Source organism: Lichenostomus cassidix, chromosome 4, assembly GCF_008360975.1.
Source record: "Lichenostomus cassidix isolate B80296 chromosome 4, HeHo_3.0, whole genome shotgun sequence".
NCBI classification, from domain to species: Eukaryota; Metazoa; Chordata; class Aves; order Passeriformes; family Meliphagidae; genus Lichenostomus; species Lichenostomus cassidix.
Genome location: NC_139484.1, coordinates 58,227,005 through 58,250,675, shown reverse-complemented (window position 1 = coordinate 58,250,675; position 23,671 = coordinate 58,227,005). Strand labels below are relative to the sequence as shown.

General features: G+C 61.7%; 2 protein-coding genes across 4 annotated transcripts; both read right to left on the bottom strand.

The window, feature by feature from the left end:
- Positions 1 to 222: 222 nt before the first annotated feature.
- On the bottom strand, positions 223 to 6,226 carry LOC146438573 (uncharacterized). Of its 3 annotated transcripts, none has more exons than XM_085059373.1 (15): positions 6,110 to 6,226; positions 5,758 to 5,828; positions 5,167 to 5,230; positions 4,453 to 4,797; positions 3,465 to 3,541; positions 3,248 to 3,329; positions 2,676 to 2,770; positions 2,254 to 2,400; positions 1,837 to 1,969; positions 1,594 to 1,702; positions 1,338 to 1,378; positions 1,000 to 1,151; positions 864 to 917; positions 556 to 787; positions 223 to 438 (listed from the first exon to the last, which is right to left on the bottom strand). In XM_085059373.1, the coding sequence occupies exons 1-15, from the start codon at positions 6,147 to 6,149 to the stop codon at positions 314 to 316; spliced, it is 1,767 nt and encodes a 588-aa protein (XP_084915499.1). In that variant the 5' UTR covers positions 6,150 to 6,226; the 3' UTR covers positions 223 to 313. The 3 variants fall into 3 exon arrangements, with proteins under 3 accessions (XP_084915499.1, XP_084915500.1, XP_084915501.1); XM_085059374.1 differs by having other exon boundaries at positions 1,000 to 1,148; XM_085059375.1 differs by having other exon boundaries at positions 5,167 to 5,227.
- A 577-nt stretch (positions 6,227 to 6,803) lies between these two features.
- Positions 6,804 to 22,490, bottom strand: ATP6V1B1 (ATPase H+ transporting V1 subunit B1). Its single transcript, XM_085059372.1, has 14 exons — positions 22,338 to 22,490; positions 15,881 to 15,936; positions 14,717 to 14,815; positions 13,290 to 13,383; positions 11,869 to 11,946; positions 11,338 to 11,477; positions 10,812 to 10,913; positions 10,603 to 10,700; positions 9,743 to 9,866; positions 9,158 to 9,308; positions 8,558 to 8,640; positions 8,283 to 8,387; positions 7,159 to 7,288; positions 6,804 to 7,078 (listed from the first exon to the last, which is right to left on the bottom strand). Exons 1-14 carry the CDS (start codon positions 22,435 to 22,437, stop codon positions 6,912 to 6,914), a joined length of 1,527 nt encoding a protein of 508 aa, XP_084915498.1. The 5' UTR covers positions 22,438 to 22,490; the 3' UTR covers positions 6,804 to 6,911.
- Between the last annotated feature and the right edge of the window lie 1,181 nt (positions 22,491 to 23,671).

Sequence of the window (23,671 nt, the reverse complement as noted above, 5' to 3'; positions counted from 1 at the left end):
CCTGGAAGTGTCCAAGGCCAGCTTGGAGCACCTTGGGATAATGGGAGGCATCCCTGGGTGGGATTTAGGGTCCTTCCCACCCCAAACCAGTCCGGAATTCCATGAAATTCCATGAAATCCCATTTCCCAAGGCTTGAGCCTCTCTTTCCAGGAGCTCCAGCCACATTCCCGTTGCCATTCCCGTTGCCACCCCCTGGCCCCGAAGTGACAACGACACAAGGACACGGTGCCACCTCGCTTTAATCCACACCAGGAGCACGGGAAATCCTGGGAAATTTGGGAAATCCTGGGAAAGGAGGGTGGCACGCTGCTCCTACGCGGTGTCGCTGCTGTCCCAGGCCAGGCGGGGTTGGGGACGCGTCCTGGGGAGGCCACCAACCCCGCGGGGCCGGAAGGGGACGCTGTCCCTGTTCCCAGCAGTGTCCTTGTCCTGGATCCCTGGGAAGAGACGGACAGGGATGGGAGCGGCGACGGGAGGGGACAGCGGCGGGTGGCACCTCTGCGCCGCTCCCTGGGGACATTCCCGCTCCAGCGGGGACATTCCCTGCTCCATACCCGTGTCCAGCCACCTCGCAGCTCCATCCCGCTCCCGGGTTGGGGTGCCCGCGGAATTTCCCGTGGAGTTTTCCATGGAATTTCCCGTGGAATTTCCCGTGGAATTGCCCACGGCAGCATCCACGGCCCGGCGCCGCCGCTGCAGGATGGATTCCAGCTGCCCATCCCGGCTTTTCCCGCTGCTCCGGCTTTTCCCGCTGCACCTCCTCCGGCTCGGCCTCCTCATGGCCCCCTGCGCCACACAGCCAGGGGGTGACACGGGGACACCGCGGCGACACGGCGGGGCCCGGTGTGTCCCCTCCGCTCACCAGGATGCCCTGCAGCTCCAGCGCCGCGCTCCGCCTCTTGCTGGCCACGGAATCCTGCCGGGAAGGAGGGAATGGCTCAATCCCGGTGCTCCCTGCAATGCCAGGCCGTTGTCCCCGTGTCGCCGTCGCCGCGCACCTGGCGGAGGTGTGGCCTGTCGCGGGCTGGCCGCAGGACGATCCCGCAGCGGATGCGCTCCATCATCTCCTGCACCGCCCTGGCGCGCACGTCCTCGGCTCCCGGGTCACCTCCGCGGCTGTCACCGCGCTGGGGACAGCGCTCGGCTCCTGCTGGGGGTGGCGCTGTCACCCATCTCCTGGTCCCCGTCTTGTTGTGACACCGGGCGGTGCCACCCTGCCTGCGCCCCTCGCCTCAAATCGGACACTGTGACCACCCCGTCCTGGAGCGTCCCATGCTGGTGGCACCCTGGGGACACCCGCGGTGTCACATCTCCCCCCGCCCTTCCCAGGACTTACTTTGCTCCCGGTTTTTCCTCTGCCTGAGGGCGGCCAGCGGGCTGCAGAGGGGACAAGAGGTGACAGGAGGTGACAGCTGCACCCTGAGCCCCCAAATCTCTTGGAGAGGGGCTGGGGGACCCCCGCGACAATGCCAGCCCCCTGTCCTCCCCAGTCCCCCATCCCGGCTGGGGACGATTCCCGGGGTGGGGACCGAGCTTTTCCATGCCAATCCCCTATGGAAAAGTCCCCGGGGGGTGGCCGGGATGTCACCTACTCGGCGGGGACAGCGGCCGCGGGCGGTGGCAGCGGCGGTGGCGGGGGTGGTGGCACTGGGTGGCCCTGCGGTGGCGATTCCTGAGCCAGCCGCTCCCGGAGGGATCCCACTGGAATGAGGAAGGATTGGGGCCGGCGATCCTCGGAGGCCGAGCCCGCGGGCACCCCTGGAATCCTCTGGAATCCTTTGGAATCCTCTGGAATCCTCTGGAATTCCGCGCGGAGCAGAGCGGGAAGCTCCCACCTTCCTTTTCCAGCTCCTCCAGCCTCTTCCTCAGCTCCAGCTTCTCCTCCTGCGCCTCCTCCAGCGCCGTCCGGGCTCTCTGCAGCTCCTCCGGCTCCGGCCGCAGCTCCAGCTGCTCCTCCAGCTCCTTCACCTGCGCGATGGGGGAATTTCGGGAGTTGGGGACATTTTGGGGACACCCCGGGGACACCCCGGGGAGGGGGATGCGCCGCAAATCGGCCGCTTTGGGAGGAACTTCCAGCGGATTTTAGGGAAAATCTCTCCCGGGGGATTTAGTGGATGGGGAGGTGGAAATCCACGGGAGAAGCAGCTCTCCATGGAGAGAGGGGCATGGAATGGGGATGGAGGGGTCTGATCTGATCGCAGCCCTGCGGGGACATCCCCGCCATGTCCCCAAGCTCGGGGACAGCCCCTCACCCGCAGCGCCTGCTCCCGCCGGGTCTCCTCCAGCTCCCGGCTGAGCTTTCCCAGCTCCTGCAGCGCTTCCAGCAGCCGGGAATCGGGCCCGGAGCTCCGCAGCAGGATGGAGCTCTGCCGGTTCGCCTCCTTCTGCTGCACCAGCATCTGACCGCGGGGACAGACCCCGTGTCACCCTCGAGTGGGGATAGACCGCGGTGTCACCCTCTGGGCGGGGACAAACCCCCGGTGTCACCCTCCGGGCGGGGACAGACTCCGGTGTCACCCTCCTGGGGTCAAATCCCATCCTAGAGAATCCCACCCGGCCTGAGTGGGATATTCCCTCGGCATGAAGGGAATTCCCAGGGATGCTGTGCCACCCCCCTGCCACCTCTGTGCCACCCCCGTGGGTGTCCCCAACCCTTCATTGTCCCCGGGGACACCTCGTGGGCGAAGGCCTCGGCGTGCAGGCGCAGGTCCTGCTCCAGCTCCAGCTGCTCCAGGGCCTCGCAGTAATCCTGGGTGACAATCTGGGACACTGCGGGGGACAGCGAGGGGGGGGGCGTGGGAAAGGGGGAATGAGGAGTGGGAAAGGGAGGGAAAGGGGTGGGAAAGAGAGGGGAAATGGGTTGGAAAAGAGGGAAAAAGGGGTGGGAAAAAGGAGTGGGAAAGGGGAATGAGGGGTGGGGAAAAAAGGGGGAGAAAAATGGTGGGAAAGGGGAAAAAGGGGTGGGGAAGGATGGCAATGAGGGGTGGGAAAGGGGGAAAATGAGGGTGGGAAAGAGAGGGGAAAGGGGTGGGGAAAAGGGGTGGAAAGGGGTGGGGGAAAGGGGTGGGAAAGGGGAAGGAAAGGATGGGTAAGGAGGGACAAAGACACTTTGCCACCTGCCACGGGTGGGGACAGCCACATCCCAGCCATCCAGTGCGGCTCCCAGCCCTTTGGGTGGGGTGGCACTGGGAACACTGGTGACACAGGTGACACTGGGTACACTGGGGACACGGGGACATCGCTGACCTCTCTTGAAGGACCTCAGTGCCCTCTGGCTGGCTCCCAGGGCTGCCCGCAGGCGCTGCCGCTCCTCCTGCTCCAGCTCCAGCTGCGCCGGGATAAATCCACCCCTGAGCCCCCGATCCGGAGGGCTTTACCCCCAAAATCTGCCCTGAGCTCCGCGGGGATGAGGAGGGGATGGGAGAAGGGGGTTCGGCTCGGTTTTTGGGGGTCCCGGGGGTACCTGGGTCTGCAGGTGCTGCACCTGGGCGGTGAGGTGCTGCTGCTGCTCCAGGAGTCGGGAGAGATCTGGCTGTGGGTCTGGGAGGAAAGAGGGGTGAGAGGTGGGAAAGGGGGAAATGGGGTGGGAAATGGGGGGAATGAGGGGTGGAAAAGGGAGGGAATGAGGGATGGGAAAAGGGGGAAAAAGAGTGGGAAAAGGGGGGAAAAGTGGTGGGAAAAGGGGGGGAATGAGGGGTGGGAAAAGGGGGAAAGAGGAGGGGAAAAGGGGGGAAATGAGGGTTGGGAGAGGAACGAGGGGTGGGAAAGGCGGGAAAAGGATTGGGAAGGGAGGGAATGAGGAGTGGAAAAAGGGGGGAATGAGGGCTGGGAAAAAGGGGGAAAAAGGGATGGGAAAGGGGAGAGGAAAGGGTGGGAGAGGGGGGAAATGGGGAGAGGGAAAGGGGGGGAAAAGAATTGGGAAAGGGGGGGAATGAGGGGTGGGAAAAGGGGAAGAAAAAGGGGTGGGAAAGGGGAAGAGAAGAAAAAAGGGTGGGAAGAGGGGATCGAGGGGTGGGAAAGGGCAGCGCAGCCCTCCCTGAGCTGAGTCGCCTCTCCGTGTCACCCCATGCCAGCAGTGTCACCACTGTCCCTGGCGTGTGGCAGTGGGGTGGCACCCCAAGGGTCATCCCAGGGGTGTAATCAGGGAATTCCCTGGACAAGGAGGGTTCGGGATATCCCACAGGCTGCCGACAGCCAGAATCGCCGCCATGGGAAAACAGGATGGGAAAGGGGAAGTGCGAGCAGCGCGAGTTTGCTTTCGACCGCCGCGGTTGGTTTTGGTGTCGCTTTCGTCCCGGTTGACCCCAAACTCGGCTCACGAATGTCCCCAAAGTGTGGGGCGGGGACAAACCGGGCTGAGGGGACGCCGGGAGGGGACAGAGGGGCAGGGGATGGGATGGGATGTGATGGGGTTGGATGGGATGGGATGGGATGGGACACACCAGGCTCACCCGGGAGCTGCTGCCTGGAGCACTGGGCAAGGGTCACCTCTGTGGTCACCTCGGAGGTCACCTCCTCTGGGGTCAGGGCCAGGCTGAGCCTCTCCAGCCGCGTGTTCTTCTGCTCCACCTGAATCCCAGAATTCCAGAATCCCAGACCCGGAGTTCCCCCTGCACTCCCCGATCCGGAGGTGCCCTGGGGCTGCGCTGGCACCTCTGTCCCCTCGAGGGGACACTTTTTGGGCTCTGTCCCTGCTGTCACCCGGGCTGTGAAGGCCTCGGCTCGCTGCCGGCTCTGCTGCTCCAGCTCCACCTCTGTCTCCAGCGCCGCCATCTCGGCCAGCAGCGCCTGCGACGCTGTTAGGGACACAGTGGGGTCAGTGCCACCACCGCGTCCTACCCACGGTTCCAGAGGGCACCCAGGAGCGGGGCTGGCACCCGACGGGGATTTTCCCAGTGGCACCGCTGCTGGCAGAGACTGTGAGGAGCCAGGGACGGAGACTGGGGACACGGGGATGGGACAGCGGGATGGGACAGCGAGATGGGACAGCAGGATGGGACAGCGGGATGGGACAGCGGGATGGGACAGCGGGATGGAACAGCGGGATGGGACAGCGGGATGGGACAGCGGGATGGGACAGCGGGATGGGACATGGGGATGGGACACCGGGATGGGACATGGGGATGGGACACCGGGATGGGACAGTGGGATGGGACAGGGCTCACCTTGCTCCAGCTGAGCCAGCCGAGCCTCGGTGTCACCTGGCTCCGGGCTCAGGGGTGAGTGCTGCTGCAGGAAAAATGGGAATGAGGCGTTGGGTTGGCACGGAATTCCAGTGGCACAGCGGTGACAAATGTCACGGTGTTGGCATGGCATGGAATGGCATTGGGGTGGAATGGATTTGGGATGGAATGGCGTTGGGGTGGAATGGATTTAGGGTGGAATGGCATTGGGGTGGAATGGAGTTGGGATGGAATTGCGTCGGGATGGAATGGATTTGGGATGGGATGGCATTGGCACAGCACTGCTTTGGTTAAAAATTCCATTGGCACAGCATTGCATCGGCACAGAATTCCATCGGGCTGGCGCTGGCAGGGTATTCCATTGTCATTCCATTGTCGTTCCATTGCCATTCCATTGCCATTCCATTGGCATGGCAAGCCCTGGGCCACCCGGACACTGCTGGCACTGTGGCTGCTGTGCCCTTGTCACCTCTGGGACAGGACATGGGGCACCTCCCTGAGTTTTGGGAGCAGGAGGGGCAAATCCAATGGAAAACCAGCCTGGAAGTGGGAAAATGAGCCTGGAAGTGATACCTGTCCAGGAGCTGCCTCTTCATCCTCCTCCTCCTCCTCCTCCTCCTCGCTGCTCCTGGATTCCGGGATGGCTGTGGGGACCCAAACCAGGATTTGGGGTGACACCGAGGGGACAGGACAGTCCCTGGCCCCCCTGAATGTCCCCCCAGATCATAATCCCAGACCCGGTGGGGAATGCGCTCTGGATTCCCAATCCCACCCTTTTCCCGGATTTCACGCTCCCGGCAGGATCCCCTCTGAGCGGGAAAATCCCCCCAGACCCAATTCCGGGCCGATTTCCCCTCCTCCAAACCCAATCCCAGCCCCCACCCCACTCGCGACCCCAAAACCCCCCGAGGAGGGGTGTCCCTACCTGTGAGGTGTCCCCCAGCTCCGTCCCCAGCCCAATCCATGCCCGTGACCCCAAAATCCCGGGATTTGGGGGTTCCACCCTCTCCCCGGCGCTGCCTCCTCGTCCTCCAGCCCTGCAGGGAAGTGAAACCTCCCTCCCCCGTCCCTCCCTCCTCCGGGGGGGCTGAACACCCCGATCCCGACGGGGGAACCGAAACTCCCCGTGGGATGCTGGGATTTCCCACACGGAGCTCTGCAGGGCCCCCAAAAATACGGAATTGGGGGGTTTGGAGGAGCTGCAGCCCCCCTGGGGGGGTCTTGGTGTTGTCACCCTGTCTGGGAACCGAGGACCCCAAATGGGAGGGGATTGGGGTGGTTGGGATGGCACAGAGGGGACTTGGTGCCACCAGGAGCCTGGGGACCCCAAATGAAGGTTTTGGGGGTGGCTGGGATGGCACAGAGGAGTCTCAATGTCACCTCCCTGTCCAGGAACCAATGACCCCAAATGGGATGGGATGGAGGTGCTTGGGATGGCACAGAGGGGTCTTGATGTCACCTCCCTGTTTGGGAACTAAGGACCCCAAATGGGGGGTTTTGGGGGTGGCTGGGATGACACAGATGGGTCTCGAGGTCACCTCCCTGTCCTGGAACCAACGGGATGCCCAGGATTGGGAATTCCACATCCACGTAAGGAACCATCGAAGCACAAAGGGGTTTGGCGACCACAACGCTGCTTTATTCACCAAAAAAAGGGAAATTTCTCCCCATTTCAGGACACCCTCTGTGCCCTCCAGCCGGAAAGCGGGATCCATCGGGATGTGGGGTCACAGGGCCGTGCCCAGCTGGCCTTGCCCAGGAGCCTTGGCCTCGCGGGGGTAGAACTCAGCCAGGATATTTTCGGGAATTCTCTTGAGCATCTGCTTGGGGAAAATGCGCAGGAGCTGCCAGCCGATGTCCAGCGACTCGAAAATGCTGCGGTTCTCGTAGGGACCTGGGAGAGCAACACCGGGAAGGATTTAGGGAACGCCGGATGGACCATCCCAGATCCCAAATCCCCCGTTTGGGGCTCACCCTGGGAGATGAAATGCTTCTCGAACTTGTGCAGGAACTCCAGGTAGAGGAGGTCGTCAGCTGACAGAGCTTCCTCGCCCACCACGGCCTTCATGGCCTGAACGTCCTTGCCGATGGCGTAGCAGGCGTACTGCGGGATGCAGGGATACCCTGGGATGGGCATGGACCCCAAAACCTGGCTGGGGTCACATCCCACCAGCCCTGGTGGCACTGGGGACCCAAAATTTCTGGGATTCTCTGAGCCTTTGGGAGCTCCAGTTCCTGGGATTCTCTGAGGGTTCAGTGGCATCTAGGGACTCCCCAGTTTCTGGGATTCTCCAAGGATTTAGAGTCATCCAGGGACCCAAAATTTCTGGGATTCTCTGTGACTTTGGGAGCCCAAATTCCTGGGATTCTCCGAGGGCTTAGGGGACATCTAGGGACTCCCAGTCTTTGGGATTCTCTGAGGGTTCAGGGGCACATCGGGACTCCCAGTTTCTGGGATTCTCCAAGGATTTGGGGACACCCAGAAACCCAGAATTTCTGGGATTCTCTGAGCCTTTAGGAGCATCAGTTCCTGGGATTCTCTGAGGGTTCAGTGGCATCTAGTGACCCTCAGTTTCTGGGACTCTCCAAGGGCTTGGGGACACCCAGAAACCCCCAGTTTCTGAGATTCTCTGAGCCTTGGGGACATTGGTGGATCCCCAATTTCTAGGATTCTCCGAGGGCTCAGGGGTACCCAGAGATCCCAAATTTCTGGGATATTCTGGGGCAGCCACAGCTGCTCTGGCAATTCCAGGCCAGCCCCTCCCCACCCTCCCAGCCAGCAATCCCTCATTCCCAACATCCCAGCCCAAGCTCCCCTTTCCCACTGGGAAGCCATTCCCTGTCTCCTGTCCCTCCATGCCTTGTCCCCAGTCCCTCTGCAGCTCTCCTGGAGCCCCTTTAGGCCCTGCCAGGGGCTCTGAGCTCTCCCTGGCTCCTTCCCTTCTCCAGGGAAACATTCCCAGCTCTCCCAGTTGGGATCTGGGATCAGCTCCACTGGTGGGGTCTAACCCTGACCCTCCCCAAGCAGGCGACAGGAAGGAGTTTGTCACCCTCTGAGGTGACAAACGCCACCATCCCGAGTGTCCCCAAGCCCTCACCAGCTGGTTGGACACATCCCCGTGGTCCTTCCTGGTCATTCCCTCTCCGATGGCCGATTTCATCAGCCGGGACAGGGATGGCAGCACGTTGATGGGAGGGTAGATCTGTAGGGTGAGAGTGACCCCAAAGTCCTGCAAGCTCTGTGGGACCTCAGCACCCCAATCCTGGTGTTCCTGGGTGGTCCCCAGATCCATCCTTGGATCCATCCCTGGATCCATCCCTGGATTCTCCCCTGGATCCATTCCCGGAGCCGGGAAGGGGTTTGGGATCGAACCTGGCGGTTGTGGAGCTGCCGATCCACGTAGATCTGACCCTCGGTGATGAAACCCGTCAGGTCAGGGATGGGGTGGGTGATGTCTGGAGAGGGACAAAGGAGGTGTGAGACCCCCAAAGTTGGGGACATGGCTGTGTCCCCTCTCTGGGGTCACCGGGGCAGCACAGCACCCATTGGGGTCAGTAGGGTGGGGCTCGGTGTCACCTCCCTGTCCTGGAGCTGGTGACCTCAAATGGGAGGGGATGGGGTGGTTTGGGATGGCACAGAGGGGTCTTGGTGTGACCTTCTTGTCCAGGAACCAGGGACCCCAAATGGGAGGTTTTGGGGGTGGCTTGGATGGCACAGAGGGGTCTCAGTGTCACCCTCTTGTCCAGGAACCAGAGACCCCAAATAGGAGGTCTTGAGGTGTTGTTTGGCACACGGGGAGGGTCTAAAAAATCCTAACCCCCCCCCCGAAATGTCACCACCCCACGAGCTCCCCAAAACTAGATGAAAACAAAGCAATTTAGGATTTCCCAGCCCCCCAGTTTCCAGAAGCCGGAAAATCCCGATCCCCCCCCAGAATTCCTATTTTCCCCCGATATTCCCACTCCTGCTGACCATCGTTGGGCATGGTGAGGATCGGGATCTGGGTGATGGAGCCGTTCCTGCCCTCCACTCGCCCGGCGCGCTCGTAGATGGTGGCCAGGTCGGTGTACATGTAGCCGGGGAAGCCGCGGCGGCCTGGGACCTCCTCCCGGGCTGCCGACACCTGTGGGGTTTGGGGGGGTCAGAGCACCCCAAAAATCCCAAAAACCATGAGGGGCACTAGGGCTGTGAGTGTCCTGAGCAGCCGAGGTGACCCCAAAAACCCCAGATGTGCTGGGCACCCCAAAACCCACAAACACCACAAGAACTCTGGGAACTCCAGGTGTGCTGGGAATTCTGAGCACTCCAGACACTCCAAACACCTCGAGAACCCTAAAACCCCCAAGAACCCTAAAACCCTCAAGGAGCCTGGGAACCCCAGATGTCCTTGTCCCCCTGAGCACCCCAGGTACCCCAAAACCCCCCAGATGTCCTGACCACCCCTGGCACCCCAGACACCCCAAGTACCCCAAACCCCCGAAGAACCCTGGGACCCGGGGATGTCCTTGTCCCCCAGGGCCCCCCAGGCCCCTCGGGCCACCCCAAAACCCTGCTGACCTCACGGAGGGCCTCGGCATAGGAGCTCATGTCCGTCAGGATGACCAACACGTGCTTCTCGCACTGGTACGCCAGGAACTCGGCTGTGGTCAGTGCCAGCCGGGGTGTGATGATCCTCTCGATCCTGTGGGACACACCTCGTTAGCTTAATTAGTTTAATTAGCCACCGCAGGGCGAGGTTTGGAGAGCCAGGAGGGAGAAAGGAGGGAAAAGGGAGGAAGGAGAGGGAGAAAAGGGAATGGAGAAAGAAGGAACAAAAGAGAGGGAGAGGGAAGAAGAGAAGAGAAGAGAAGAGAAGAGAAGAGAAGAGAAGAGAAGAGAAGAGAAGAGAAGAGAAGAGAAGAGAAGAGAAGAGAAGAGAAGAGAAGAATGGAGGAAAGTGGAGGAGAAAAGGAAAAGGAAAGAGAAAAGAAAAAAGGAGAAGGAGAAGGAGAAGGAGAAGGAGAAGGAGAAGGAGAAGGAGAAGGAGAAGGAGAAGGAGAAGGGAAGAGAAGAGAGGAGAAGAAAAATGGAGGAGAGAAGAAGGAGAAAGAAAGAAGGAGGAGGAGGAAAAGGAGGGAAAAGGAAAAGGAGGAGAGGGAAGGAAATGCAAAATGAAGGGGAAAAGAAGGAGAACAAAGGAAAAAGGAGAAAGGAGGAGGAAAAAGGAGAATGAAGGAAAAATGAGAAAGGGGGAGGAGGAGGCAGAAGGAAAAGGAGAAGGAGGGAGAAGTAGGAAAAGAAGAAGAAAGAAGGAGAAAGAATAAGAAAGAAGGAGGGAGAAGGAGGAGGGAGAAGGAGAAAGGAGGAGGATGGAGAAGGAGGAAGAAAAAGAGGAGAAAGAAGGAGGAGGAAGAGGAGGCTGAGGAGCTGCAGCTCACGTGGGGTCGTTGGCCAGGTTGAGGAAGAGGCACACGTTCTCCATGGAGCCATTCTGCTCAAAGTCCGACTTGAAGAACCGCGCCGTCTCCATGTTCACCTGCGGCCGGGCGGGACACGGGGTCAGGGGGTGGGGACACGGGGACATGGGGACACAGGGACACAGCAGTGCTGGCATCCCCTGGGATGTCCCATCTCGGCCCTGACTCACCCCCATGGCCGCGAAGACGATGGCGAAGTTGTCCTCATGGAAATCCACCACGTCCTTGGATTTCTTCACCAGCCCAGCCTGGCGGCAGATCTGCGCCGCTATCTGGGGCAGTGGACAGGGACAGGGGACAGTGGGGACACCCCAGAGCAGCCACAGCCCTCCTGGGACCACGACATGGCCCCACGGCTTGGGGGTGTCACTTCCTGCCCTACCCGTGGTCACCCCCTGTTGTCACTCCTGACTGGTCAGGAATGGTTTCCATCCCATCCTGTCACCCTCTGGAATTTCCAGCCCCTCCTCCTCTGTCCCCTCTGTCACAGCCGCGCTTGTGGGGACATTGAGGGGTCTAGAATACCCCAAATTCCTGGATTTAGGGACGTCAGATCCTCCCACACAGCACACAGGGATTGCTGTGCCAACGGGGAAACTGAGGCACGAGCTGCCAGCAGCTCCCCAGCACCAGGAGAGGAGATCCATCCTTCCTAAATCCCTCCATCCTCCTCTTCCCACAATCCTTGGTGCTCACCTCGTTGTGGGGGAGGCCGGCAGCAGAAAAGATGGGAATTTTCTGGCCGCGGGCAATGCTGTTCATGACATCGATGGGAGAGATCCCGGTCTGGATCATCTCCTCGGGATAAATGCGGCCGTGGGGGTTGATGGGTTGGCCTGGGGCGTGGAAATAGGGAATCATGGAATGGTTTGGGCTGGGAAGGACCTTGAACCCATCTGGTCCCACCCAGGGACATCTGCCACTGCCCCAGGGTGCTCCAAGCCCTGCCCAGCCTGGACTTGGGCAATTCCGGTGGGGATGGAGGGATGGGATGGATGATGGATGGATGGAGGGATGGAGGGGTGGGATGGATGGATGGAAGAATGGATGATGGATGGAATGATGGATGGATGGAGGGAAGGGTGGATGATGGAGGGATGAATGGTTGGATGGACAGAGGGACAGGGTGACACCCCACGGCCTCTGTGGCCACCAGAACACAGTGTCACCCCCAATTCCAGGCTATCCCAAGCCCCTCCCACATTCCCGCAGAGCCGGAGCTGTCACCGTTGATGTCCAGGAAGTCCTCGGCCATCACCGGGGGGCCGCTGTCGATGGGTTTGGCGGAGCCGTTGAACACGCGGCCTGCGAGGACACGGGGACTGTCCCTGCCTGAGGCCACCAGCCGGCGGTGGCACCTGCCAGTCCCATGGGCCTCGGAAACAGTCCCCATCCTGATCCCGGCCCCCATCCCACCCCCCGCCTGGAGTGCCCCGGAGGGGACACAGGGACAGAAAGTGCCACCTGCAGGCTGGGTGACACCACAGGCAGATGCCAGCACATGGGGACAAGACCCCTGAGACCTCTGTATGTCCCCAGCCACCCGCTTTGGGGTGGGTGGCACTGAGACCCCCCATATCAGCACAGGGGACAGTATCTTGTCCCCATCCCCCTGTCCCCGTGTCCCCAAGTCCCCGATCACCTCCCCCTTGCCGTCCCCATCTCCTGGCCAGATGCGGTGACACCAACCCCCCCCCAAAACGTCCCCAAGGAGGGCACACAGCCTCACCGCTGCCTCTCAGCCTCATCGACCGCCTCGGAGCCGCGGTGGCATCGATCGCGACAAAGCCACGGTTCCCTGCCCGCCCCCCCGTCCCCTCCCCGCTCCCCGTGGGACATCGTCCCGGTGCGGGGACACGTCAGCGGTGTCACAGCGCATCAGGGTGATGGCAGCGCCGAGCGCCGAGCGGGAAAGGTCAGCGGCCACGGGCACCGGCGACTCCCGGGGGACACCGGGGGGACACCGCCCGCCTCCTGCCCTTTGCGCTGCCCTTTGCGGGACCGGGATCCGCCCGGGCCGGGATCAGCACGGCGACAGCGCCAGCCCACGCCCCGACCCCGAGTGACCGCCACCCCCGTGCGGTGGGGGACTCTCGGGAGGCCCTTGTGGGGTCTGGGGGGGCTGGACATCCCCAGGGGAGGCGGTGAGGGGTGGTGGGGGACTGCCAGCACTCTCCCAGGGGGGAGATGACACCTGAATCGCGGATGAATCCCACACTGGTTTGGGCGGGAAGGGACCTTAAATCCCATCGATCCCTGTCCCCTGCCGTGGGGACAGCTTCCGCTCGCCCAGGTGGCTCCAAGCCCTGTCCAACCTGGCCTGGGACACTTGCAGGGATGGGGTGGCACCTCTAGGGACACGGTGACACTCCAGTGATGGGGTGGCACCTCCAGGGACACGGTGACACTCCAGGGATGGGGTGCCTGGAAGCCTTTCCCAAGTTTTTTTTCCTGGGATAGCTCGGCAGAGAGGACCCGGCGAGGGGTTTAGCCCTGGCTGAGGTGACTGTCACCGCTGGGATGTGACCCAAACCCACCCGGGGATGTGCTCAGCCCCAGAGCTGAACCCCAAACCCCCCAAATCTCCCAAATTTCCGCGCCATCAGTGCACTGAGCTCTGTCCGGGCTCAGCCCCGCGCTGTCCTCACCCAGCATGTCCTCGGACACTGGCGTGCGCAGGATGTCCCCCGTGAACTCGCACGATGTCGCCTTGGCGTCGATCCCCGATGTCCCCTCGAACACCTGCGGAGTCCCCGCGGGCAATTAACGGGGATTAATGAAGGGTGTGAGGGGGGTGGTGTGACCCGCGGTCACCCAACACCCCCCGGCAGGGGACATTAAAGAGGGGACAGGTCCTGGGGTTAAAAAAACCCCTCCGGAGAGGCTTTGCGGGGTGACACTTTAGGGGGTGGGACATCGCTCCGTTTGATCGGGATGATATTTGACATCATTTGTGTTAATTAACCCCCGGCTCGCTGCTTTAATTAGAGCCGGGTGGCCCCCGCGAGAAGGTGGACATGGTGACAGGTGACGGTCAAAGCCTCCCAGGGGCTGCAGGTCATCCCCAACAACGCTGAGGCGGCAAAAAAACTAATTTTCTCCCCTTTTATCCCTTTTCCCCCCCGTTTTTCCCGCCTGAGCCTGACTCCCTAATAGGATTAAAAGGGCATCCCGGAGGCGCAGGTGGCATTAGAGCAGCGATTTTGGGCAGCTGCGCCACCCCCCCGGCGGGTGATTTGGGGGGATCGGGGCTAATTGGGCGGGATGACCCCAAAGAGTGCCGGGGCTCGCAGTGACCCCGCTTTGGGGTTTGGGGACACGGGCTAGCAGTGACAGTGACACCCCGCTTTTGGGTTTGGGGACACGGGCTCGCAGTGACCCCGCTTTGGGGTTTGGGGACACGGGCTAGCAGTGACAGTGACACCCCGCTTTTGGGTTTGGGGACACGGGCTAGCAGTGACACCTCGGTTTCAGGTTTGGGGACACGGACTCGCAGTGACACCCCGTTTTTGGGTTTGGGGACACCCCGGCACCCGCTGCTGTCCCGGGTGTGGCCCTGCTCGGGGTTGGTGGTTTGGGGGGTGGTGGCAGTGTGGTCCTGGGTTTTACTGCTGGGATGGAGGAGGGAGGGGGGCGTGGGGGTGAGGGATGGGGACACCACCTCTGTCAGGACACTGGACACCCCAGGACATCCCGTGTCCCAATCCCAGGACACCCCTGTCCCAGGACAATGCCACCTGTCCCAGGAAACTGCCCATGCCAGGACATTCCTGACCATCCCAGGACACTGCCACCTGTCCCAGGACACTGTGCCAGGACATCACTCCTATCCCAGGATGTCACCTGTTTGAGGACATCGCCTGTCCCAGGACACTGTCCCTCCCAGGACACCCCTGTCCCACGACACCAGTCCCGCCTCTTGAGAGCACTGGGACACGAGCCCGACAGCCACCACTGGAGGGGGACAGAGCCCCGGGACAGAGCCGCGGGACAGGGTCCCGAGCCGCGCAGCTGCCGCTTGTCACCGTGCGGCCGTTGTCGCCGTGTCACCTTGTCGCCGTGTCGCCGCTCTCACCTGCACGATGGCCTTGGAGCCCATGACCTCCAGCACCTGCCCGCTGCGGGTGGTGCCGTTGGGCAGCGTGAAGTTCACGATCTCGGCGTACTGCGCGAACTGTGGGGACAGCGACACAGCCGAGTGGGGTGGCGGTGTCCCCTCTGTCCCCCTCTGTCCCCAGAGCCCTGCCCGCTCCGCTGGTGCTGCCTCAGTTTCCCCTCCTTCTGTCCTGAAGCCACCAAACGCGCAGGAGGGGACACCGGGCAGCAATGGGGTGACAGGGGGGTGGAGCTGCTTGTCCCTGTCGCTGTGTCATCCTGGAGCTGTCCCCGGGCTGTGGCACTGCTCCGTGCCTCAGTTTCCCCGATATTGGGGAAATATTCCCGATTTTGGGGACACTTCCAAGTAGGTGACAACAAACGCTGTCCCCACCAGGCACAGCCAGAGCCATCAGGCTGTCACCACCGCCTCGCCACGGGCACGAGTGGCACTCATGGGGACACCCCGGGGCACAAGGAGGGGACTTCAGTGCCACCGCTGGGCTGAGGGGACATATCCTGCTCTGGGGACAATGGCCAATGTCGCACACTCAGCGCTCTCCTCTCCTCATTCCCGGCCGCCTCCATCCCCTGAACTTTGGACTTTAATTCTTCGGGAAAAACCTTTGGATAAAGGGTGACAAAGCCCGGGAACTCCCGCCACGGGCCGCCTCGTTAATTGAGCTAATTAATTCCCGTCCTGCCGGCGCGCGGCGTGGCAGAGGCCATGGCAACGCGACACCGGGTGACAAAGCCACTCGGAGGGTCCCCCGGGCGGCCGGAGCCCACCCGGGAGAGCAGGGACAGGGAGGGTGACACCGAGGGGTGGAGGTGGCGTTTGCGGAGTGGCCTCGCTGCGAGAACGGTCCTCGGGGGAGCTTGGGCAGGGGACAGGCGACAAGGGACACGCCACCGCCGCGGGGACACTGGGACAGGGCTTTGCTGCCGACCGCGTCCAGAGGAGGGAGCTCGGACCCCAGAGAGAAGGGGACAGCCCAGGGGACAGCCCAGAGGACAGGAGACAGAGGGCAGGTGACAGGTGACGGGGGACACACTCCCCCCACTGCACCCTCAGCACTGCGGTCCTCGTGCAGCCCCAGGTGACATGGCCAAGGTGTCCCCTTGTCACCCGGACAGGTCCTACCTTGACGTTGTCCAGCACCACCAGCGGCCCGTTGACACCGCACACCGTCCTGTAGGCTGCGGGAAGGTGACACCATCAGTCCCCAGAGCCGGGGGGACACCAACCCCAAATCCTGTCCCTTCCCGTGTCCCATTCCCTGTCCCAGTGACAGCCCGAGTGACCGAACTGGACACCCGGAGCCTCCATCCTGCTGGAAGTGTCACTCATTGGTGGCTTCCTGCCGCGGCGCTCAGAGATTGTGGCACCTTCCGGAGGTGTCCCCATGTGTCCGGCGGGGATGTCACACCTGGGAATGCCACCACAGCCAGCAGGAAATTGTCCCCTTGTCCCCCCAGGCAGCACCAGGAAAAATTCCCTGGACATTTCCACTGTCCCAGGTGGCTCCAGCCTGGCCTTGGACACTTCCAGGGATCCAGGGATATCCAATGCTGCTCTGGGAATTCCAGCCCAGGGCCTCTCCACCCTCCCAGCCAGGAATGCCTTCCCAAATCCCATCTAAATCCCACTCTTTTCTTTTAAAACAAACCCCCTATGCCCGAGGGGGATGCTTCCCAAAAACCCTGCGGTGCTGGGACACTCAGGCAGTGACAAATGGTGACAAACGGCGATGGAGCCGTGTGGGAGCCCAGAGAGAGGCAGCGGATCCCGGGAACGTCGGGGTTGGGATCAATTCTGGAACACCGGGATTGGAATAAACTCCCGGAATGCCGGGATTGTGTTTGGCTCCAGAACACCGGGATTGGGATCAACTCCCGGGAATTCCGGCGTTGGGATCAGCTCTGGAATGCCGGGATTGGGATCAGCTCCAGAACACCGGGATTGGCTCCCGGGAACGCCGGGATTGGGATCAGCTCCCGGGAATTCCGGGGTTGGGATCGGCTCCCGGCGGGTGCAGGTGTGCGGGAACTGATCCGGCTCTAAGCCGCGCCTTGATCATGCCAGGATGCGTCAAACCCCAAACGCTGCCCCGCTGACCCCGCCGGGCCCTTTCATCCTCCGCCGCCTCCCCTCACACGGCGTTCCGGGATTCCCACCTGATCCTAATAGGATCGGAGAGGTCGGGCCGGCTGGAGAGCTCCCGCCTCCCCCCGCCGGCTGCGGGGATGGGGGTCCCTGCCCCACAGCGGCCTGGATGTCCCCGTGGTGATGGTGGCATTGTCCCCTGGCTGGGCCACCCCAGGGATTTCATTTTTGGGGATGTGTGCCATTTCTCCTTGCTGGACATCCCACAGGGCACGGTGGGGTCACCCCTGTGTCACAGCAGGACCCTCAGTGTCCCCTTCCCTCCCCCAGGGCAGTGCCATTGACCCCTGACATTGCTGCCGTGGGATCACAGAATTCCAGAGCTCTTTGGGTTGGGAGAGACCTTAAATCCCAACAATTCCACCCCCTGACACCTCCCACAGGTGGATCCAAGGGACATCCAGCCTGCCCTTGGACACTGCAGGGATCCAGGGGCACCACAGCTGCTCTGGCAATTCCAGCCCAGCCCCTCCCCACCCTCCCAGCCAGCAATCCCTCATTCCCAACATCCCAGCCCAAGCTCCCCTTTCCCACTGGGAAGCCATTCCCTGTCTCCTGTCCCTCCATGCCTTGTCCCCAGTCCCTCTGCAGCTCTCCTGGAGCCCCTTTAGGCCCTGCCAGGGGCTCTGAGCTCTCCCTGGCTCCTTCCCTTCTCCAGGGAAACATTCCCAGCTCTCCCAGCCTGGATCTCCCCATCCCAGCTTCTCCCGCCCTTGGCCTTGCTGAGCCCCGTGAGGTTCCCCCAGCCCCGCTCCAGGAGCTAATTAGCTAATTAGCCTTCTCTCCCTTCCCCAATTAGGCCCGGTTCCCGCTGCTCGCCCATTCAGCCTCCGGAGCGGCGGGCACACCGGGAGCCCCCTCCCCGCCTTTTGTCCCCTTTATTCCCAAAGTGACCATCCGGCCTTTTATCGCCATTCCCGCTCCCTTCCCAACCTCTCCCGCTTCCCTTCCCTCGGCAGGAGTTTCTGGGATCTTTGCTTCTCTCCCACGTCCCCAGAGCCACCCACGTGGGACAGGGACACTAGGAGTGTCCCTTCCCCTGGCAAGGGGGTGTCCAGCTCGGTCACAATGGCTGTCACCCCCTGGGGACACTCCTGGCTTCCCTCTGGCTCCAGTGGGATGGCTCTTCCCACCGGGTGTCCTGTGGGGTGACACTGGATCATCAGCTGAGGGCTTGGGTGATGGAAATGGAGCCATGCATCCATTTTTCCATCTGTTTATCCTGTCCGTTCATCCATCCATCCATCCATCCATCCATCCACTCATTAACCCCATCTGTTTATTCCATCCATCCATCCATCCATCCATCCATCCATCCATCCATCCATCCATCCATCCATCCATCCATCCACCCACCCACCCATCCATCCATCCACGGAACCCAGGAATGGTTTGGGTTTTCGGGACCTTGAAGCCCATCCGGTCCCACCCAGGGACACCTCCCACCATCCCAGGTTGCTCCAAGCCCTGTCCAGCCTGGCTTTGGACACGTGCTGGATCATTCCAGCCCCTCATCCATGCCTGGCTCTGGGATGTTCTGTCGCGATAGAGGAGGAAATCGTGACAGTAATGCCAAGGGAAAGCCCAGAAGGGAGTCAGGATGGGGGAGGGAGGAGGAGGAGGAGAAGGTGGAGGAGGTAGAGGAGAAGAGGAAGAAGAAGGAAGAGGAGGAAAAGGTGGAACAGGACGAGGAGAAGGAAAAGGAGGAGGAGAAGAGAAGAAGTGCAAGAAGAAGAAGGAGAAGAAGAAGGAGAGGAAGAAGGAGAAGAGCAGGAGGAGGAGAAGGAGAAGAAAGAGGACGAGGAGAAGAAGAGGAGGAGGAGGAGGAGAAGGAGAAGCAAAGGAGGAGGAAGAGGACGAGGAGAAGAAGAGGAGGAGGAGAAGGGAGAAGGAGTAGGACACGAAAGAGGAGAAGAAGATGAGGAGGAGAAAATGAAGAAGCCGAAGGAGGAGGAAGAGAAGGAGATGCTGGAGGAGGTGAAGAAAGACGAGAAAGAGAAAAAAAAGGAGGAGCAGGGAAAGGGAGGAGAAGGAGGAGAAGAAGAAAAAGAGGAAGAAGAAGGAAGAGGAGGAGGGGAAGGACGAGTAGGAGAAGGCGGAGAAGAGGAGGAAGAAGAAGAGGAGGAGGAGCAGCGAGGCAGCGCAGGGGGAGCACCGGAAAGCACCCCCGGCGATAATGAAGCCGCCGAGCGCGGCTGCAGGAGCTGCGGGCTGGGTGGGCTGCGGCGGCCGGCCGGGGGCACGGCCGGGGGGCGGGGAGCGGGGGGCGAGGGGCCGAGGGGCAAGCAAAGCCTTTCAACCTGGCCTTTGCACACCCCCAGCCCCAAATTCACAGCTGCTGTCACATGCGATCTCCGTTAGCGCTGACACTCACGCACTGCTGACCAGCGCGGCCGCCGGGCGGGGGGGCTGCGGCCCCCGGTGACAAAGGGGACCCGACCCGGCTCCGCCCGCCGCTAATTGCTCTCCGCAGCCCCCGGCCCCTCCCAGCCCCGCGGCCCGGCCCCGCGGCAGGGCTCGGCTCCAAAGTGCTCCCAGGGTGGCGCTGGGCACGGCCCGCTGCGGCTCTTGGGGTGCAAGAGACCCTAAATCCCACCCCATTTCACCCCTTCCGCCTGCCCGGGTGGCTCCAACCTGGCCTTGGACACTTCCAGAGATGCCACAGCTTCTCTGGGAATTCCATGCCAGCTCCTCACCACCCTCCCAGACAGGAATTCCTTCCCAATATCCTACCTATCCCTGCCCTCTGGAAGCCATTCCGTGTCCCCGTGTCCTTCCGGGACACACCTGGAGTGCAGATGGGAAGCAGGACGGATAAACAGCCCCCAGATCTCCCAAATCTCTGATCCCCAGAGCAAAGCCATGGATGCAGGGCTGTCCCAGCAGGTCCAGAGCTGATCCTGAGCCACCCTGGGGCACAGGAATGGTCCCCAGTGTCCCCCAGCTCCCACCTGGCAGGCACAGAGTGGGGACCTCACCCCTGGCACCTCACAGCAGGGGCAGGGAGGGGCAGAGGGTGCTGAGCACAGAGCTCTGGGTGGTGCTGGAAGTGTCCAAGGCCAGGTTGGACAGGGCTTGGAGCAATCTGGGACAGTGGGAGGTGACCCTGCCCACGGCAGGGGTGGCACTGGGTGGCACAGCCCCCTCCCAACCCACGCCAGCCTGGCATTTTAGGATTCCAGCAACACCGAATTTCACCCCAAACACCACCACGTCCCCATTTCCATCCCTCCGCCAACTCCCAAACTCCAAACTCCTCTCATCCCCAATCCCTCCCTTTCCCCAGATCCTCCTCCTGCCCCATCCTGGGCACTTTTCCGACAATCCCTAAGTGACCGCTTCCCGCCCGGGCCGCCTCCGCAACCTGCCCATTGTGCCGTGTGTCACTTTGTGCCGCGCTGTCAACCCCACGGGGCTGTCCCGGGCCGGCAGGGGCCGTGAAAAGCCCGGCGGGGGGTCACACTCTATGCCACTAATTAGGGCCCGGCGGGCGAGGGTTCCCATCCACACCTGCACGTCATGTGAGGGCAGCCGAAGAAAAGCGGCCCCAGCCAAGCGTGAACCCGGCGAGCCGAGGGAGGGGGAAAAAGGGGGAAAAAAAAAGGGAAAACTCAATCGCCGGGCTCGCTGTGGCGTTGGCCGGCGGACAAAACAGGGGTGGAGGGGGTGGGAGGCGAGGAGAGGGGATGGGGATGGGGATGGAGATTTTGGGGTTGGGTGAGAAAGGAAGTGGTTTGGAGGGGAAGGGGAAGTGGTTTTGGGGTCTCTGTGGGGTGGACGGAGCGGGGATTGTGGGGTCGCAGCCCCCCAGCTCTGCCCAGCCCCCCAGGACAGGGTGTCCAAGGCTTGGGAATGTCACTGGATCCTCCTCTCCTGCTTGCCGTGTCGCAAACCCCAAAGGAACCAACCCGTGCCTGGAGCAGGGTCCCGTCAGGAGATGTGTCAGGGACATTGGGGACAGCTGGGACATGGCAGGGGACATAGCAGGGGACATCCCACCGAAATTGCTTTGCCAGGCTGGGATCGCACGGCACAGATGGGGTTTGCTGCCTCCTGCTTTCTCCATCCATCCATCCTAAAATTCATCCTAAAATCCATCCATCCATCCTAAAATCCATCCATCCTTGCCATCCCACAGCCCTTCCAGGACCCTCCCAGTTCCCCCAGTTCCCCACACTGGGCTATAGCTGGGGCCAGTGTCGCTACTGCTGTGCCCAGTGCCAAACTGGGACCCCAAACTGGGACACGGGGTGACTTCCTACACGGGGACCCGAAACTGAAACCCCACATTGGGACCTGGCATTGGGACTCTAAACTGGAACCCAAAGCTGTAACCCCAAACTGGAACCCCTTACTGAGACCCTACATTGGCACCCTAAACCGGGACCCCAAATAGCGGGGACCCTCCTGTCCCCCCCACCCCAGCTGCCCCGGGGCTGTGTGTGGGGCACTGTCCCACCCGGGTGACAAGGACACACCGCGGGCAGGACTTTGTCCCCACCCGGGTGGCGCTGCTGGGGGTTCGGGCTGGGCGGGGTGGGGACAAACGAGTCCCTTGAGGGGACAAACGCGGCCAGCGGGAAGAAACTCGGGAAATTTGGGCATTTTTGCCTGGAAAAGGGACACGCGGTGACACGGCGCCAAGGGCTGGCGCTCGGCCAGGTGACCCGGGCAGGAGTCACCCGCGGGTGGCTCCCGGCTCGCTGTTGACACCAAACACGGCAGGTGGCCGGGCAGGGCCAGCTCGGCTCGGGAGGGACCGTGCCAGCCCGGAGCCACCCGGCTGGGGACGAGGGGAGGTGACATCCAGGGAGGTGACTTCCAAACTGCCGGACCTGGCAGCGAAGGTGCAAAAAGGTCACAGCGGACGCCCTTGGTGACGCGGGGCTTTGGGGACAGGGCGATGGGGGGCTCGGCCACCCCGGCGTAGCGCTGGCACAGTGCCAGGTGTCCCGATGTCGCCGTGGGGTTGGGGACACGGCGGGAAGGGTCAGCCGGGGCACCCGGGGTGCCACCACAGCCAAACGTGGGCCCCGCAGGTGTCCCCAGGGAGGTCCCCAGGAGGGGACAACACCGCAGCCCCACAGTGTCCCCGTGTTCCCCCTGTGCCACCCTGCCTGTCCCAATGCCACCTAGCTGTCCCTTCCTGACCCGGTGCCACCCACCTAGCCCTGTCACCTGTGCCAGTGCCATCCCTCCGCCCTTTCCTGAGCCAGTGTCACCCACCCACCCACCCATCCCTGTCACCCCTGCCTGTCCCAGTGTCACCTACCTGTCTCTGCCTGCCCCAGTGCCACCCACCTATTCCTGTCACTCCTGTCACCTCGGCCACCCTCGTCCCTTCCTGCCCCAGTGCCACCCACCCCTTCCCGGTGTCACCCACCGCCACCGCCCCCCCCGGTGTCCCCCCGGTGTCGCCGTGTCCCGCACTCACTGAGCCGGGGGTTGCTGTGGAAGTCGCGGGTCACAGCCAGCCCGTGCTCGCGGGCGGCCGCCAGCTCTGTCGCCGCTGCTGTCACCTTGGTGGCGGCCATGGCCCTGTCGCTGTCCCTGTCCCCGTCACGGTCCCGGTCACGGCAGCGCCCCGGGTTTTGTACCCCCGGCCAGTCCCGCCCCGGGTGGCCCCGCCCGAGACACCCGCGACAGCGGCAGCGAAGGTGACACTGGCGACACAGGTGTTGGCTGTAAACAGCGGGAGGGAGCGGCCGGAGCTGGGATCCTGGGAGCCGGGATGGGAATGGGAACGGGAATGGGATAGGGAAAGGGAATGGGAATGGGAATGGGAATGGGAACGGGAATGGGAATGGGATAAGGGAAAGGGAATGGGAATGGGAATGGGATAGGGATAAGGGATGAGGGTTAGGGATAAGGGATAAGGGATAAGGATAGGGAATGGGAATGGGAATGGGAATGGGAATGGGAATGGCCTTATCCCTGGCCAAGGGATAAGGGATAGGGAATTGGATAAGGATAGGGAATGAGATAAGGATAAGGGATAAGGATAGGGAGAGTGATAAGGAGTAGGGATAGGGAGAAGGATAAGGGATAGAGACAGGGATAAAAGAGAGGGATAAGGGGTATGAGATAAGGAAAGGGATAGGGATAAGGGATAGGGACGGGGATAGGGATAGGGATTAGGGATAGGGATAAGGAATAAGAATAGGGATAAGGGATGGGATAGGGATAGCCACAAGGGGTAGAAGCACAGGGATAAAGGACAGGGGTAGGAATAGGGAGAGAGATAAGGGGCAGGAATAAGGTGTAAGGATAAAACGATGGATGGAGTAGGAACACGGAGCAGGGCTCAGGAATGGGATGGGGATAGGAATTCAGGGAATGATAGGGGTAGGGATAGGGATGGTAATAGGGCAGGGATAAGGGGCAGAGGATAAGGATACAGGTAAAGAATAAGGAAAACCGGATAGGGATCTGGGATAGGGATAAGGAATCCCACAGGCGATGGAGGAGGAGGAAGCAGCAGGCGGCAGGACACGACTTTTATTAACATTAGAAACCATAAGAAACCACATTTTTTCTTAAAGTTTTACATCCAGTAGTTGTATTTTTTTTAACTTTCCCCCCCCCTTTTCCCAATCATCCCAGACTGGAGGAGCCCCTGGCAGCGACCGCAGTGGGACAAACTCGGGGTGTCCCCACGGCGTCCCTGTCCCCCGGGACAGCTTCGCTTTGGAGGAAGGAACTTTGGAGAAGCAGCAGCAGCTTTGGATGTGATTCGGGATTTTTGTGGAAGCAGCTTTTGGGGTCAAA

Coding starts and splice junctions, on each gene's coding strand:
- LOC146438573 (XM_085059373.1), bottom strand. CDS start 6,149: ATGGATTGGGCTGGGGACGGAGCTGGGGGACACCTCACAG. Junction 2,771..3,247: donor ACTGAGGTCCTTCAAGAGAG/GTCAGCGATGTC, acceptor TGTCCCCCGCAG/TGTCCCAGATTGTCACCCAG. Junction 2,401..2,675: donor CCGAGGCCTTCGCCCACGAG/GTGTCCCCGGGG, acceptor CCCCGCGGTCAG/ATGCTGGTGCAGCAGAAGGA.
- ATP6V1B1 (XM_085059372.1), bottom strand. CDS start 22,437: ATGGCCGCCACCAAGGTGACAGCAGCGGCGACAGAGCTGGCGGCCGCC. Junction 8,641..9,157: donor CCTCACCATGCCCAACGATG/GTCAGCAGGAGT, acceptor GTCCCTCTCCAG/ACATCACCCACCCCATCCCT. Junction 8,388..8,557: donor GGCAGCTCCACAACCGCCAG/GTTCGATCCCAA, acceptor CTCACCCTACAG/ATCTACCCTCCCATCAACGT.